This window comes from Petaurus breviceps, unplaced genomic scaffold (genome assembly GCF_028583685.1).
Source record: "Petaurus breviceps papuanus isolate PSGF00001 unplaced genomic scaffold, PetGlider_PUasm1.0 76, whole genome shotgun sequence".
Classification (NCBI taxonomy): Eukaryota; Metazoa; Chordata; class Mammalia; order Diprotodontia; family Petauridae; genus Petaurus; species Petaurus breviceps.
Window position 1 is genome coordinate 12,739,856 of NW_027186473.1, and position 17,290 is coordinate 12,757,145.

The window sequence follows — 17,290 nt, forward strand, 5'->3', positions numbered from 1 at the left end:
TTCACTGGATATTTTAGCTCATACTAATGAATTATGTACATTTTATGCTTGTATATGTAATCTTAATACAATAAAGAAACTGATACATTTTAAAGGAAAAAAAAATCACAACATTTTGACTATGAAACAAAACTTCCAAATCAGAGAATATCTGACAGAGATATAATAAAGAGGGCCAGAAAACTTTCCAGGAACCTGATAATACTCAATAATGCTTTGGATCCAGTTTTGGAGGGTTTTTTCATGGTAGCTCTTGTTGTTTTAAGAATTATAAGATTCTCTAAGAAACTATTAATGTACAAGTCAAATAATATGTCCCTCTTGGGAATTAGCATCACCTAGAAGAGGACTGCCAAAAATCTAAATGCTGTCTATATGAAAGGAAAGAGAATGTAGTCATGGAAAGGTGTCCTAGGGTTCATCAGCAGCACAGAGCTCTACTGGGGTAGGATCATAAATCTAGAGGGACCACAGACCCACACAGTGAAGGTTCTTCATTTTACAGAAGATGAGTGTGAGGGTCAAGGAATCACACTGGCAGTGAGAACGGGAAAGGTGAGATCTGAACTGAGGATCCCTGACTCCAGAACCAGTGCTCTTTTCACATACCACATAAACTTGATAAAAATCTACCTGCAGAATTTTTCTGAATGCCCAGAAGCAGGGGCTAGAAGGGCAACAAGACAAAGTAGCACATTTTTACTTAAGAGTTGAAGTATAGCCATAAAGAAAAAACACTCTAAGCAAACTCTGCATAGAATGATCTCTGGTTCTAAGAAGTGAGTTGAAGTTAGAAAGACTTAATGATTAATTTATAGTCAGAATGTACCAATCTGTTATTTCTTTAAATTTTGTTCTAAAGCATATTCTCTTAATTATTAAACGTAACTTTTCAATCAGTAAGGATTCTGAGTTTTTCTTTGCCAATATAATTCTGACAGAAAAAAAATCAAATGATTGGATCATATGTATATAGCTCTAAAATTCAAATGACTTGCTTAGAAAAAAAAACTAGACCTAAAAATTATGCTATCTAAGGCAATACTGACTCTTGGAATCAACTTTCTAGCTAAAGGCCTAAGGCCCCACAATGAAATCACAGAATCAGATAAAAGCTCAAGAGCAAGGTAGAGTGAGTGAGAAACAACTCCTACAATATCCCCATCACATTCAGTGCCCCCTCTGACCAAGTGCTCTCAAGTTGAAGATGAAGCTAGAACTTTCATGCCTATAGAGTTTTAATCTAGGGAAAAACATGGAGCTATGTGGGTTTAGTAGATACACAGCCAGTGACTCTGGCTTCATTAGCATTGTATTCTAAATATTAAAGATCACTGGTTCAACTGGTACTTAAAATAATGAAGCTTGAATGTCAGATGTCTTTCCTTCTGGAGTTAACACCATTCAGTAGAAGTGCAACAGATCAAAAGCAGATGGAGAAGTAGCAAGGGACTAGATAATCCAAAAATTACTGGATTACAAACTGGCAGAGAATAATAAAAACTAGCATTTGGACAGCTCTTTAAAATTTGTAAAAACACTTTACAATTACTATTTAATTTTATCCTCACAACAACTCTAGGAGGCAGGTCCTATTATCTCCATTTTACAGATGAGGAAATTAAGGCAGAAAGAAATTAAATGACTTGCCCATGGTTGTCTGAGGCCATATGTATTTGAACTCAGATCTTCCAGACTCCAAACTCAGCCCTCTATCCACTGAGAAATTAAAGGTTAACTATACTAGTTCTGTTAACAACTCCAGTATATACTTCTCTCTCCTTTCCAAAAATGTGAATGCAAATTATAATTTCTTTTACATGTTAAGCAGATTGCCTATTGATTACTCATGGTCCGTCATGTATCTAAACAGATGTAAAAAACAACTGGAGTTTTGTCTTTCAAATCTTCAGAATGTCTTGAAAATTCAAGCTATATCAGAGATGGTAAATATAAAACTGTAAATGAGGACCATTCATTCAGTTACATAATGAACATTTACTATGTGTAAGGCAATGTGTAATATTTTTTTAAGGCAAGTTATTCAACTGCCTTTTCTACACTAGAAGAAGAAAAAAGGACTATATTTTTTCCATCTCAACTATGCATATAAATAAACTTTAAATCTCAAAGTATAATTATTAGACTGAATACAATTCATTTAAAATAATCAAACAAAACCAAAAATCATTTTCATACCTGTGACATTCCTTGTTGAATTTGTAAGGTTGTAGCTTGAGACATCATTGGCTGTGTTAAAGACTGACCAACAGATTGAGAATTTAGGGACTAGGAAAAAAAACAACACAATATTGGTTTGGGGTTATTTTTTTACATAAACACTTCCACCTGAAATAAACATTCCTTTAAAATGAAAGCTACCTAAACTTAGATATTAAGAACTTTCAGCTTTAAACTGTTTTCTCACAATAAAGATAATCTATACTTTTTACTTAAAAATAATTTTAATATTTTTAATGGAAAATATTTCACAAAACATTAAGTCTCCAGGTAAATGAGATGTTAATAGCTCTATCTTTATTTCTTGAAAGAATAGTGAATGAATATCATGGATCTTCTCAATATTTATCTGTGTGAATGTTTATAAGAAAATTATTCACTATAAAACTTTACCTGACTACTAAACGATGACCTTCTTTGAGTTATTTTTTCATGTCCAGGTAAATGCTGTCTGGGAGGAGTACTATTATCTGTTGGAATCTTTGTTGGTGTTGCTGGGTTAAAAAGCAAAAAAATAAAATTTCATTAGAATTTACTTTATAAAAATTTTCAAACATTCATCTCAAAATATCTTTCAGTGAAAAAAAGTTTTAATACAAATTAATTTTAGGTTACTTAAATTTAAGTATAATAATTCAGAATGCTTTTCCCCCCTATCATTTCTATCCTTTTTAAGCAACATATGAAATACTCTAAGAAGGAAAAAACCTTCATTATGAAAACAAGTCTGCATATTGGATGAAACCTATAAAATTGAGTTAAAAAATTGAGGCATTTTTTTCCTATTTTAATTAAGGCAGTTAGATAGCACAATGGATAGAGCACTGGGCCTTGAGTCAGGAATACCTAAGTTCAAATCTAGCTTCAGACACTTGCTAAGTTGTGTGAACCTGGACAAGTCACTTTAACCCTGTTTGCCAGAGTTTCCTCATCGGTTAAGGAAGGAAATGGCAAACCACTCCAGTATCTATGCCAAGAGAATCCCTAATGGGGTCACAAAGAATTGGACATGAATGAACAACAATGATTTAATTATTAGAGACAACCGATTAAAAACCAAATTTTAAGGGGCAACTAGGTGATACAGAAAATAGAGCACTGGCCCTGGAGTCAGGAGGACCTGAATTCAAATCTGACCTCAGACACTTAACACAAAAACTAGCCATGTGACCTTGGGCAAATCACTTAACTCCAATTGCCCTACCCTTCCCCCTCCAAAAAAAAAAACAAAACCCAAATTTTAAGCTCTACATAACTCTTCAAATCCATACAACATCTTCACACCACAATCTTTTAAAATGAAGACAGCTTTACAAATATACTATTGTGAAAAATGAGACGAGAAGAAAAAATGTTAACATTATTTGAAGAAGGGACCTGCTTTTCTTCTGCAGTACTTACAGGAAGGATCTGACACTGCAGTATGAGATGACTTCCTTGAACTCCTGGATGAAGCAGAAGGAGTTGGGCTGTGATCAAATCTTTCTAATGCTTCTTTGAGACTAACAGTGTTAATACGATTATCAGATCCAGAGTCTTGGCTCTAAAGAGACATAAAAAAATTTTCAAAATAAACACTCTATTGTAATTTGTTTCAGAGACAAACACAATTCATTCTGAAATACATATTTTTAAAATTCTGTTACTTTTTCACTCAGCAAAGCAGACCCTTCTCCAAAGAATTCAAAACATTAGCTCTCACATATAGGCAGGGGACCAACACATTATTACTATTTTATACACCATAGAGAGGTTAATCCAAAAATCAGTAGTTTAACAGAAGATAAATATTGTGGGTATGAAGTAGAATCTCAGAATTGCTTTCATCTGCACTTCTCTAATTAGCAACATTTTGGAGCATTTTTTCATATGGTTGTGGATAGTCTGGGTTTCTTACCTTGAGAACTAACAGTTCATATCCTAGACCATTTATCAATTGGGGAATAGCTCTCAGAAATTTGATCAGTTTCTTACATATCTTGGAAATGAAACTTTTATCAAAGAAACTTGTTGCAAAGACATTTCACAGTTCATTGTTTTCCTTTTACTCTTAGCTGTATTGGATTTGTTTCTATAGGAACTTTTTAATCTTCTGGCATCAGAATTTTCTATTTTACCTTCTGAGATCTTATCTGTCTCTTGTTTGGTAATGAACTTTTATTTTATCCATCAATCTGATAGATAATTTTTTCCACATTTTTCTAATTTAGGTCACCAATCCAACTGAAGCTTTCCATGGCATAAAATTTGAAGCAATGTTGGTCTAAATTTAAGCCTTTCCATACTGCTGTCCAATCTTCCCTGAAGTCTGTGTCAGTTATTCCTTTTTTCAGTTATCTTGACAGGCAGACTCCTAAGTATTTAATATATTCTCTATTTATTCTATTTTCTTTTACTTCTATAATTATTTTAAGTGAAATTTCTGTCTCTTCCTGCTAGATTTTACTGGCACCATACAGACATGCTAATTATCTATGTGGACTTATTTTATATCCTGAAAATCTGCTTAAGTCACTTATTGTTTCAGTTAATTTTTAGTCAACGATTATGGGGTTTTTTAAGTATACCATCATATCACCTAAAAAAAAGTGAAAATTTTGCTTTTTCTTTACCTATACTTTTCCCCCATAATTTTATTTTCTTGTCTCACTGCTAAAGCCAGCATTTCTAAGTACTATGTCAAAGAGAAGGGGGTAACAATGGACATCTTTGTTCATTCCTGATTTTATTGGAAAGTATTTTTGCTTATTTCTATTACGTATATTGTTAGCTCTTGATCTTAAATTATGCTATTTATTATTTTAAGGAAAGGTTCATATATTCTTATGTTTCCCTAGTATTTTAACAGAAATTAGCATTGTATTTTGTCAAAAGCTTTTTCTGAATCTATTGATATAATCATAAATTCTTAACTGATTTTGTTATTAATATGGTTAATTAAAATTATAATTTCCTAATATTAAACCAACTCTGCATTCCTGTTACAAATCCAAACTGATCATAGTACATAATCATTGAGATCTGTTCTTTAGCTTCTTTGCTAATATTTTATTTAAAAATTTTCCATCAATATTCATTAGGGATATTAGTCTACAGTTTTCTTTTTCTCTTTTAAAAAAGATGATGAAAAAGAAAGACTATAAATGTTGGAGGGGCTGGAGGTAAACAGTTACATTGATGTACTGCTGGTGGACCTGTGACTAGGTACAAAACTTCTGAAAAGCAATTTGGAATTGTAAACAAAGTTACTAAACAGTGTACATTCATTGATTAAAACATAACACTGCTAGGGCTATATACAAGATTTTTTTTTTAAAGAGGGAGAGGGGGGTGGCTAGGTGGCACAGTGAATAGAGCACCAGCCTTGGAGTTAGGAGGACCTGAGTTCAAATCCAGCCTCAGACACTTAACACAAAAAACTCATCGTGTGACCTTGGGCAAGTCACTTAACCCCAATTGCCCTACTTTCCCCCCTCCAAAAAAAAGGAAAGGTCCTACACAGTCAGCATTTTTTATGGTGGCAAAAAACTGGGAACTAAAGAGATTAATTCAGAAATGGCTTATTAAGTTGTGGTTATAAATTAAGGGAATACTATTGTGCTGTAAGAAATCAGGAAACAGATCATTTTAAAGACAAAAAACATAAATGAATTTATACCATGTAGTAAGCAAAACTAGAAGAACAATTTTCTAAAAAAAGCATTCTTTTTTTGCTTTTTTGGGGGGAGAGGAGAAGGCAGGGCTATTGGGGTTAAGTGACTTGCCCAAGGTCACACGGTTAATGTTAAGTGTCTGAGAAGCATCTGAGGCTGGATTTGAACTCAGGTCCTCCTGACTCCAGGGCCAGTGCTCTATTCACTGTGCCACCTAGCTGCCCCACTAGAAGAATAATTTATACTATAATATTAATGTTATAAAAATGAATAATTCTGAAGACTTTTATAAACTGATGGATGAAATGATGAAATAATGAAGGAAAACAATTTATACAGTAACAACATTGTAAAGACAAACAACTTTGAAAGCTGTAAGAATTATGACCAATACTATATCAATCAATAATATCTTGACTATCTGAGATTCCAGAGGACCATGATGAAACATACTCTCTACCATCTGACTGAGACACAACAGATTTAAGGTGCAGAATGAGACATTTATACTTTTGCATACAACTAACAAGAGAATTTACTTTGCTTCAGTATGCATATTTTTTATAAGGAACTTGTTTTTCTTTTCTCTAAAATGAGAGAATAGATACCTTCTGCCTTAAACATCTATGGAAATCTAAGATCACTCACTAAATGCTGAGCCAAGTCACTTAATCTCATTAGGCCTCAGTTTTCTCATTTATATGTGTGGGGAAGAGAGTTGATCAGGACACAGCCTATCAGTTGTTTTTCTTACAGTCCAGTTGATATAATCATAGGGCACACTGGGAAGATAACAGACAATGAAGTGTTCAGTCTTAAATGAAGTAAAATGAAGTGTTTATACTTCTTAACTCCTTTCTGAGGTATGAAGATACTCAGTAAAGCTTAATGGAACTGGAAGGAAGCTATCCACTGGCTGGTCAAACGGTTGGCTTACATCCCTGGTAGTCCTTCTAAAAAGCAGGACATATATTCTAAATGAAGAGTCCAGGAAGGAGACAGTCTTGAGAAGTGTAATTCATGGTAACAGAGAGACAATTATAGATTAAAGAGAGAATTAGCTTTGGAAGTCAGAAATCAAACTCTGGACCAGGGCAGGTGTAGGTGCAGCTGAATGACCTCCCCAACAGAGACAGTGGGAGCAGACCAGACACCCTGAGTAAGAAAAAGACAGCAGGGACCAACAGTGCCAGAGATGTGAGTTATGTTGGACATAAATGTTCCCCACGTCTGTGCTTCTCTACTAGTGTCATCTATGTATGTGCACTCTCTTCCCACTAAGGCTGTGCATAATCATGAAAGGTCAGTTTCAGATTTACGAAGGGAATGTGTTGACACTATTGTTTTTACAACCCCACCTCAGCAAAATGTCTATTAAAGGTGAGCATGCTGGTTGAGCTTTTTAAGCTATAGTTTTAGGAGTGCAGAACCACAGTGTCTTGGTCTTGAGTTGAGAGGTTGCTACTAAGTAGAAGATAACATAAAATAAAGGGGTTGGATTAGGTTCCTTTCAGCTCCAAACCTACGATCCTATTACCTGAAAAACTGTTAGGAATTTATCTCATTTGTGATGTTTTCTTTCATTTATCCTATTAGAGTTTTTATACAAAATTAACAGTGATGAGGATGATAAAAATCACCTTCCCCTCCACACATACACGCATGCATGCACACACACACACATACACACATGTATGCCTAAGTTTCCAAGTAGCAATAACACAAAGGGATAAGCAGCATCCAGGGGGAATATAGAAAGTATAAAAAATGAAGTTGGAAAGGAGAGAAGGCAGTCAAATGAAGGCTATCCTGCTCAGGTATCATAGATGTTCCTCACATCTGGAGAAACAACTTCCATGTCAAGTCTTCTTCTCTGAGAAAGAAAGGGGCATGGAAAAATGCATGGACATTTCCACATTAAAAATTTTTTTCCCTAAGACATAAATGTTTTCATCAAACATTCCGGACACCCTGCCTTTAAGGAAGGGAAGAAATGAAAGGGAAGGGAACTACATGAAAAGTTCTATGCTAAGCACTTGTTACAAATATCTTATTTGATCCTCATTGAGGTACATATTCTACTTTACGGCTGAGGAAAGTGAGGTAAACAGAGGTTAAGTGACTTGACCAGGGTTACACAGTAGTAAGTGTATAAGATAATATAATTAATAATAGCATCTTCTTACACTCCTGATTCCTATCACATTTTTCATCAAATTTCAACAGGTGGCGAATAACAACAGCCCCACCATTCCTAAATTCAAGCACTGAATCTCTTCCTCTGAGTTAAGATTTAATCATCATTTCAATCTTCTCACACTGAGCCATTTTTATTTTATAAACAGGAAAACTGAGGAACATGAAAGTCAAATAATTTGAATATTTCATAAGTCATTTTAATGAATGAAAATACATTGATTTGTTATAAATGTTAAGAAACATACTTTATCAGCTGCCATCTCAGGAAGAGACTCCTTAATTCCAAGTTCTCGTCGTCTTTCAGCCCTAACTTCTGCATAACTAAAAAGGGAGACAAAAAATGTAAGAACATACAAAAAAGTTCTGATACATACAAAGAATATACAAAGTTCTTGTATGTAAGAACATACAAAGTTCTGATCACTTAAAACATTTACTTTTCTTACCCAACTGCCCTCCAAAAAGCAAAAAAAAAACAACCCAAAAACATTTATTTTTGTTGTTTGCTTGGTTGCCAGTGAATTACTTCTACGATATTTTCTTTGTAATATATAACATTAAAACCACATCTATAGTTTTTACTCTCCTTTCAAAAACAGTACTTCTCTTAGATAAGTCAAAGTTTTTACATACTGCTGAAAACTATTTACTAATTATTTAGTAGGTAAATGAAGAGGTTATTAAAAATTTCACTAGTTTTAATTCTAAAAGTAAATCTAGTTGATTTCTATATATAATGTTATACTTTCTGCCATAAGTTGAAAATGTAATTATGATGACTATATCATTACTTCTCCAAGCTTGCCAATATTGGTGATTTTTAAAACCTGGTGATTTAAAAACTATAAAACATTTTATTTCATTTTAATTAACAATGTTACTAAAGTTATTATTATCTATTACATAAAACTATCAAAAAGAACTATTACCTTACTACAGTGTGTGTACAGACAATAAATTCTGGCCTTGAATTCCACTGATGATAGGTAATATAGTAATGAGTTTGAAGCCAAATCCACTGTTGCCCTTTAGTCAGGAACCTATAATAACAGGACTTGCCTTTCCCATATTGCATTACTAGAGGAGACAAAAAAAAAACCCACAATTTTTTTTCTTAATTTATATTTTTAATTAGGAATAGTTTTTGTCCAAAAGCTTATACTCTCTGAAAGGATTCATGCAGAATCGACTTCCACTGACTCTGCCATCTACAGTAATTCAAGCAAAAACAAACCACTCCCCCAAAGTAATTTAGTGACTCAAGCAATTGATGTACCTTCCAAAGCACTTAACCTATTAGTTACCTCAAAATTACATATACATAAAACACACACACACACACACACACACACACACATGCATACATATACACAGTGAAAAGAGGTCTAGTCTTATCTGTTTTTTAATAAACAACTGACTTCAAATCAACCAAGCATGCACACTGTGGACTTCTGCTAATCAAACTGAACTGGAAAGTTAGAGCCATATAGATTCCTTCCTGGCAGGCAGTCCCCTGGCCTAACTTTCCATTTTTTTTAATTTTTTGCTTTTTGGAGGGCAATTGGGGTTAAGTGACTTGCCCAAGGTCACACAGCTAGTATTTGTGTTGTGTCTGAAGCTGGATTTGAACTCGGGTCCTCCTGACTACAGGACCGGTGCTCTATTCACTGTGCCACCTAGCCACCCCCCTGGCCTAACTTTCACTAGTAAATGATATTTTCTTTATACCTGAAACTCACTCAAAATTTTCTATGAGTTTGGGGTAGCAGATGCTATTTAACCTGTTTTATTTGGAGAATTCTATTTAGTCAGTACAGGTAAATAAAGACTTAAACATCAAATTTAATTTTTAAAATTAAAGTCATGACATCTCAGTAAATTATATTTTAAAATAAAACAATATTAACACATTATTTTGAAAAATTGGAAGCAAAGAAAATATGTATATTGGTGGATTCTCTCAGTGGATATTTTATGCATTCACAAACTGAAATTTTATAACATAGTATTTTATTCAGTGGTACCAATCAGCCTAACAAGCCACTTCAATTTCCAAAAGACTTTTCTCAACGTCATCCTAAGGGTATAACTTACAAACTATTAGAGAAGTTCTTGTTCATCATATAATAGGTGTCGTGACATGCTATTTAACATTACAATAACAGAAAATGAACACTATTATTTATGGCCCTTATCTGCTAACCTCAATGCAAATGTAAATATGCAGTGAAATTCTCCATTTCTTTTTACCAGGATACTAAAAACTGTCACATTATAGTAACTTTCTCTTACCCTTTATTATTAAAACAGGATTTCAACAGTTGAGAAAACAGTTATGAATATGGCAAAATATTAACATTTACTTACAATGTTCATGGCATTTTGCCAAATTTTCTAGGTCATCCACATGATAGTAATCATACCCTGATGTCCCCAGAACTTCAAATGGCAAATATCCTATTATGGGAGGGGCCCTATATCATACATAAAAAAAAAGCATTACCTTATTTTGATAACACACACAGCTAGTAAAACCTTTTAGTAGATACTTTTTGGAAAATGGGTAAAAATTCCAAAGTAAATTCTGATTAGCTTGAAAAAATATAAATCTGTTGGCTCTAGATTTTTCCATAGGCCCTACCTGTGATCTAGGAAGAGAAATTTCCATTCTAAACTATGTCTGGATGTGAACTCTTCATTGGGCTCTTCAACAGTGCACATTTCCTATAAACAAGCAAAAAGAAAAGTCACAAAATGAATCATAATTTAGAAATGTTTCTCTGAATAATTAATTCAGAATGATCTTAACTGTGTGTTGTCTTATAAAAACACCCGGCATTGTATGATAAATGAACATTTCAAAAAGTTTTAGGGCAAGGTAAGCCTGGCAGACTGGGTGGGGCAGGGAGGGGTTTATAGCATATTTCCAATGTTTAATTGGGTATGAGATATGGATTAAAAGACCTCATCAAAGGCATGTATTGAGAATAGGAGATAGCAGATGGAATGGTCCAGTGTTGTTTCTTAGAGGTTAAACGAATCAGATGAAAAGTGAGCACTTGGTGGAACTTCTATGGAGGATTATATTATGATGTGGAAAAGTACATGTTTAGAGGGTAGTACAATTTTGTAGCATATGGAGAAGCAGCACAGATAGGTTATGAGGCCTAAGTATGAAAGGCTATCAAATATAGCTACCATTAAGCACTAAAGTCCTTTATTCATTTATAGGGTTTAGGTTAGGAAAGAAAAAAAGGACAAAACCCAGAAGCCCATAACCATTACTGCCCCCCAGGCCATGGGAAAAGAAAATGAATGGAGGGGTCTTCTGGCAACAGAACTGCCACCAAACTGCTTTTGGGGGAATGATGGCAAGGTTAATTGTGGCTCTAATAGATACTGATCAACTACTATCACAATATTTGGGAAGATATAGAATAAGACAAGGCTAGATTTAAAAGGTTAAGATACCCATTGTAAGAATGAGAGGTAGAAGGAGAGAAAAAGCCCTTTTATTGGTAGATTAAACTATTCGTTTCTGAAGGAAACACTTGTACTCACTGCTTGTTCAGTGAGCCCTTAACAAACCACAAGTAGAACTGTTGATAATTGACATTTGGATAATCTATTCTGAATTATCTCTGACAAACAGGAACTATAATTTTAGGGCTAGAAGGACCTTAAAAGTCACCTAGTCTAACCCCTTCATACATGAGAAAACTAAGGTCTGAAAAGTTATGATTTGACCCATCCCCAGTCACACAGATACTACATTCCTAAATCTTAAATCTGGGGGCCAGCTTCACCTTTCTTCTAGTATATGTCTACTTCATCTTCTTCTCACCTTTGGTTGTTCTATTTCCTATAAAGCCAAGCTCAATTTATTAATAAAATAAATAATTCGCTAATAAAATTAGAAGGTAAATTTATAGCAAGTAAGTTATTTATGGCGCTTCAAAGTACAATTAATATTTTAAAAATCAACTGTTCAAGATTATTTAGACTATGGCTCTTCCTCACCAGGGTTTAGAGCTAACTATACTGTTATGAACGTATGACTATTCAAAAAAATGCACAAACTAATAAACAAATAACAATATACAATTAAAGTATACATACAGCTCATCACAATGAATCTAAAGCAACATTTGTGGTACAGTAAAAGGAGAACTAGAGATGGAATTTTACCTAGTAATGTGTTAGCCCAGTACCTTTGGACCCAAGGGCAAATCACAACCTCTGAGCCTATGCCTCCTCAGTTGTGAAATGGGGTATTTGTACTAGCTACCTCACAAGGCTGCTGTAAAGATCAAACTTCATAATCATTAAAACACCACATAAATACAAATTAACATAACTAGAAAAAATTTTATAATTGAATAATAATGATAGGGTTTAAATAACTAACTGCCTGAGAAATGCTATGATTGCGCATACTCAAAAATTCATGATTTCTACAGACTTTAGTCAGTTTTTATTATCCTAGAAATAGGAAATAATGCAGATATTCAAATGATAGGCTGAAATTATATCCTATGTGGGAAGCAAAATTCTAAACATACCTTAATGAACTGAGGTGTAGCTAACCTAACAGTAGCTACAAAACAAATTCTGTCTTCATATGAAGGCCTATGGGATCGCTGTATGGTTCCTTCAAAACCATTGTGTGATGAACTGGATACTGAATGAATGACAAAGAAAAAAATATCAACAGTTATTTCATCTATTTTAAATTTCTATTCTCTTTGTCAATGCCATTCAATTAAACATTTGTTAGTCATCTGCTGTGAGATGAGCACAGTGATAGATGCTAAAGGAGGTAAGAAGTTTATATGTCCTGGCTCCAGCTTATTACAGGAATATAAAAATGCAGATAGCTATAAACCAAAATAACTACATCAGAGAGGTGTAAAATATCTCTCTAATATAGAGGTCTAAAGTCTGAGGAAGAAAAGGTCATTACCAGACAGGAACAGGGAAGGCCTTATGGAAGAGAGGATAATTTGAACTGAATTTTAAAGAAAGGGTGGGATTTCACCAGGGGAAGAAGGAGAATAGAAAAATGTTCCAGGCACATGATTTAGCCTAAGCAAAATAACAGAGATGGAAGAATGGAAGGTGGGGGAACACACACGACACAGTAGTCCAATTTACCCAGATGTTATTTGGAGGTGAGCACTATAAGGCAAGGATGGAAAAGTAGGGTGGTACCTCCTTGTGGAGGGCCTTGAATGGTTGGCAAAAGAAGCTAAATTTTATTTTGTAAAGCAAAAGTAAAACACCAAAAATCTCTAAGCAAGAATACTATAACTCTATAAGAAAGATAAGTCAGGAAGTAACATGAAGAACAGGTTAAAATAGGGAGAATACTAGTGAGGGAGCAAATCTAGCAGGAGACAATTACAACAGTTGAGACAAATAATAATGTAGACCTACATATACTAGGGTGGTGTGAAACATAAAGGTTTCAAAAACTGGAGTTTGGTGTCACTGTAAGAAATAATAAATTTATAGAGAGAAGTAGGTTGACAGGGAAAAGAAATAATAACTTGACTGATTATAGTATTACTGGTGCATTGGAATAGATATATGCTGTAAGCAGATAGAGATGCAGGTCAGTGAGGGAAAAGATCGGGGAGTCTTTTGAAAATAGCTGATAGCTGAAGCCATAAGAATCTATGAAACTGCTAAGCAAAGATACCAGGGTCTTACAGAGAGAAGAAACAGAACTGGTTAAGAAGGAAAGTCAAGGAGAATATGCTATATCTGAATCATGGGAGAAGAGAATATCTAGAAGAAAGTCAACAATATGAAATACTACAGAGGAGAAGGATGAAAAGGAAGGAAAAAAGGCTGTTAGATTGGCCAACCAACAGGTCACTTGGTGACTTGTGAGAAAGCAGTTTCAATAGAATATCTGTAGTGAGACAAAGATCCAGTTTGGAAGCCAGAATGTAAGAGGCTAAGGATCACAGCATCACAGGATTAAAGCTGATAGGGAATTAAAACTAAGTGAGACCTTAGAAGTCATGTCATTTTTCAGATTGAGGTCCAGAGAAGTTAAATAATTTGTGCAAAGCCACAGGGGAGACACTGGGTGAGAAGTGAGGTATAGATAAAACATGTTTGAAGTTTGGTAGTAGAGAGGAAAAAGATGGGATTTTAGCTGGATGGCATATAAAGGTTAAGGGGAGGATCTGGAGAGTGTATAGAAACCTGAACATACTTGTAGGGAAATGAATAGAAAGCCAGTGAAGAGGGAAAATGAAGATACCTAAAATGAAGGGAACAATTCCTAGAACAAGGTGGTCCTAGAGGGGGTGTGTGAAGAAAATAGGACTAAGGCACCAAAAGAGCAGCAAGCCTTAATGAGGACTATGTATGCCTCTTCCCTCTATCATTAGAAAGAAATGAAGGGTTACAGAAAATAGTGTAATTTATAAGAAACTGAGAAAAGTCATGTCAGGTGTCCTTCATAGTTTCATGGAAGTAAAATTCTCTATCTCTAAGTGCAGAGTTGGAAGCATGGAGAGGTGAGAGGAAAAGATTGAGAACAGTCACTGTGGGGAATGAGCAAGTAAATAAGAGTGTAAAGGATTGATGAACAGGCTTAAGCTAAGGTTAGCCACTATAAATTTATGTTATATAAGTAACTTCAAATTAAACATTCCCATATAAGAAGAATCCTCTAAGAACTTACCATTGTTCAAAGATTTGAAATTTCCTATAAACTTCACAAATTCATAGGTAGGTGGTTCTTTTGGATCTATTGTTCCTCGGAGCATATGGCAACAGAATTCAAGCTGATTTTTTGCTAAAAAGCAGAAAAGGTATTACTAATTTAAAAATATTTTTAAACTTTCACTTTGCCTTCCTATCCCCTTCTAGCTACCATCTAATCCCTTTCCTTTATTTTGATAGCAAATTCCTTGAACTTTTCCCTTCCAGGTTGCCTTCACTTCTTTTTAAATTTTATTTTTTCAATTATATGAAAAGATGATTTTAAATGTTAAAAAAATTTTTTACATAACTTTATCACGGCTTTAAAAGGAATAGCAAGTTGTACATAATAGATTTATAGTTCTGAGTACAATCATCTTTTTTTATATTATGTTACAGAAATGCTTGTTTTATTCCATAAATTAAAAATAAAATAAGAATTGAAAATATTTTGAAAACCATATTTTAAGATAATTGACTTTCTTTATAATGCTATGTAATTAATATCATGAATTTAACCATATTACTCTGAGAAGGAGTCAACAGACTTCCTCAGACTGCCAAAGGAGTCCATAACACAAAATAGATTAAGAACTCCTGCCTGCGGCGGCTAGGCGGCGCAGTGAAATCACTGGAGTCAGGAGGACCTGAGTTCAAATCCAACCTCAGACATTTAACACTTACTAGCCATGTGACCTTGGGCAAGTCACTTAACCCCAACTGCCCTGCCTTCCACCCTCCAAAAAGTGAAAAATAAAAAATAACCAAAAGTGTAGCAGTTAAAAAAAAAAAAAGAACTCCTGCCTATGAGAACTGTCCCATAGTTATTACAAAACTTCAGACTGAGTGATCCTTCTGTCCATCACATTCTTAGCCCCTCCAACCTTCTCACACAGGTCAGCATTCTCCTCTCCCTATGTGAATTTTTCAATTCTGGGTTCTCTCATTGGTAGGCAATGTGGCATAGTGGGTAGAAGGCTACTCTCAAAGCCTTGGTTTAACATTCTTTACAAAATTTTGAATTCCACATTTTTTTCTCCCCTTTTCTCCCCTCTTCCTAAAATAGTAACAATTTGATAAAGGTTATATTTGTGCAATTATGTAAAATATATTTTCATGTTAGTCACTGTTGTGAAATAAGGAACAGACTAAAAGAAAAAAAAACATGAAAAAAATAAAGGGAAAATAGTATTCTTCGATCTACAGAATCCATCATTTCTTCTTTGGATGTGGATAGCATTTTTCCATCATGAGTACTATGTCTTAAATCCTTGTATTGCTGAGAAGAGCTAAGTCATTCATAGTTGATCATCACACAATGTTGTTATTACTATGTATAATGTTCTCCTGGTTCTGCTCATTTCACTCAGCATCAGTTCATGTTAAGTCTTTCCAGGTTTTTCTGAAATCTATCTGATCATCATTTCTTATTACAAAGTAGTATTCAGTTACCTTCATATAGCACAGCTTCTTCAGCCATTCCCCAATTGATGGGCATCCCCTCAATTTCCAATTTTTTTGTTGCTATAAATATTTTTGTGCAAGTAGATCCTTCTTCCTTTGTATGATCTCTTTGAGATACAGCCTTATTAGTTACTTTCACTCCTTACCCTTCCATTCTTCCCTTAACCCTATGTAACATGATTTACTCAAGTCACCACTCTACCAAACTGCTCTCTTAAATGTTATCAGTGACTTCCTTCTTGTCACTTTATATTGTAAATCAGAAAGCAATGTTTCAATAATATTTAAGAAATATCAAAGTATCTATGTTGCAAAGTTGAAAAAGTACAAATATCTCCCATACAAATATAATTATGTGATTTATTAAGTAAAAAAACCCAATTATTATCCATTACAAACCCACTACTTACATTTTAGATACTCTGGTGTTAATGAATCACTTTCCAGAAGATGAGTTGACAATATTTTATAAACTTCTGAATGTTCCCCTTCTGGGATAAAATTAAATATACTTTGATCCACAAGATCAGACTAAAAAAAGGGGGAATTTAAAACAATTATAATGCATTCAAGTATATATTTAAAATATCACATAGTTTATTAAATAACAAAGAAAAACACATAATTAATTTTTGTCATTTCTTAGTTTCCACCCAACTTGACTGCCTGACACATAATAATAACCACTTAATAAATGTTTATTTGACTAACTGAAAAGAGGCAGACTCCCCCACACCTATTCTTTCAAAAGTGTGAAATCCACATCAGACAGAATGATCAAGAAATCCATAAGGACTATATGAATACCTATAAATGAAGGGATTAAAAATAAAATATATATTCTAGAAGGATTGGAAAAAGAATAAATAGCTTAGAAGAAAAGGCTGTATACCTGTAATGGGAATGCAAATTTGGAAGATCTTCCCTGCCCCTAGGCTAAAGTGCATCTGAAGCCTGGGGTGGGAGGCTTGTTTTTCAGTAGATACTTCTTGATTGGCCAGTGAGTCAATAAG

At 34.1% G+C, this 17,290-nt stretch overlaps 1 protein-coding gene across 5 annotated transcripts in view; it reads right to left on the reverse strand.

Moving 5' to 3' along the window:
* Positions 1 to 17,290, reverse strand: part of CLOCK (clock circadian regulator) — a 121,904-nt gene that overhangs the window by 20,681 nt on the left and 83,933 nt on the right. For all 5 annotated transcript variants that reach the window (XM_069105259.1, XM_069105260.1, XM_069105261.1 and 2 more), the window contains 10 exons: positions 16,688 to 16,808; positions 14,794 to 14,907; positions 12,656 to 12,774; positions 10,735 to 10,817; positions 10,461 to 10,567; positions 9,023 to 9,170; positions 8,339 to 8,414; positions 3,643 to 3,784; positions 2,635 to 2,735; positions 2,200 to 2,289 (listed from right to left, as the gene is read on the reverse strand). In XM_069105259.1, the coding sequence (XP_068961360.1) occupies positions 2,200 to 2,289; positions 2,635 to 2,735; positions 3,643 to 3,784; positions 8,339 to 8,414; positions 9,023 to 9,170; positions 10,461 to 10,567; positions 10,735 to 10,817; positions 12,656 to 12,774; positions 14,794 to 14,907; positions 16,688 to 16,808 (1,101 nt within the window). The remainder of the gene's footprint in view (positions 1 to 2,199; positions 2,290 to 2,634; positions 2,736 to 3,642; positions 3,785 to 8,338; positions 8,415 to 9,022; positions 9,171 to 10,460; positions 10,568 to 10,734; positions 10,818 to 12,655; positions 12,775 to 14,793; positions 14,908 to 16,687; positions 16,809 to 17,290) is intronic.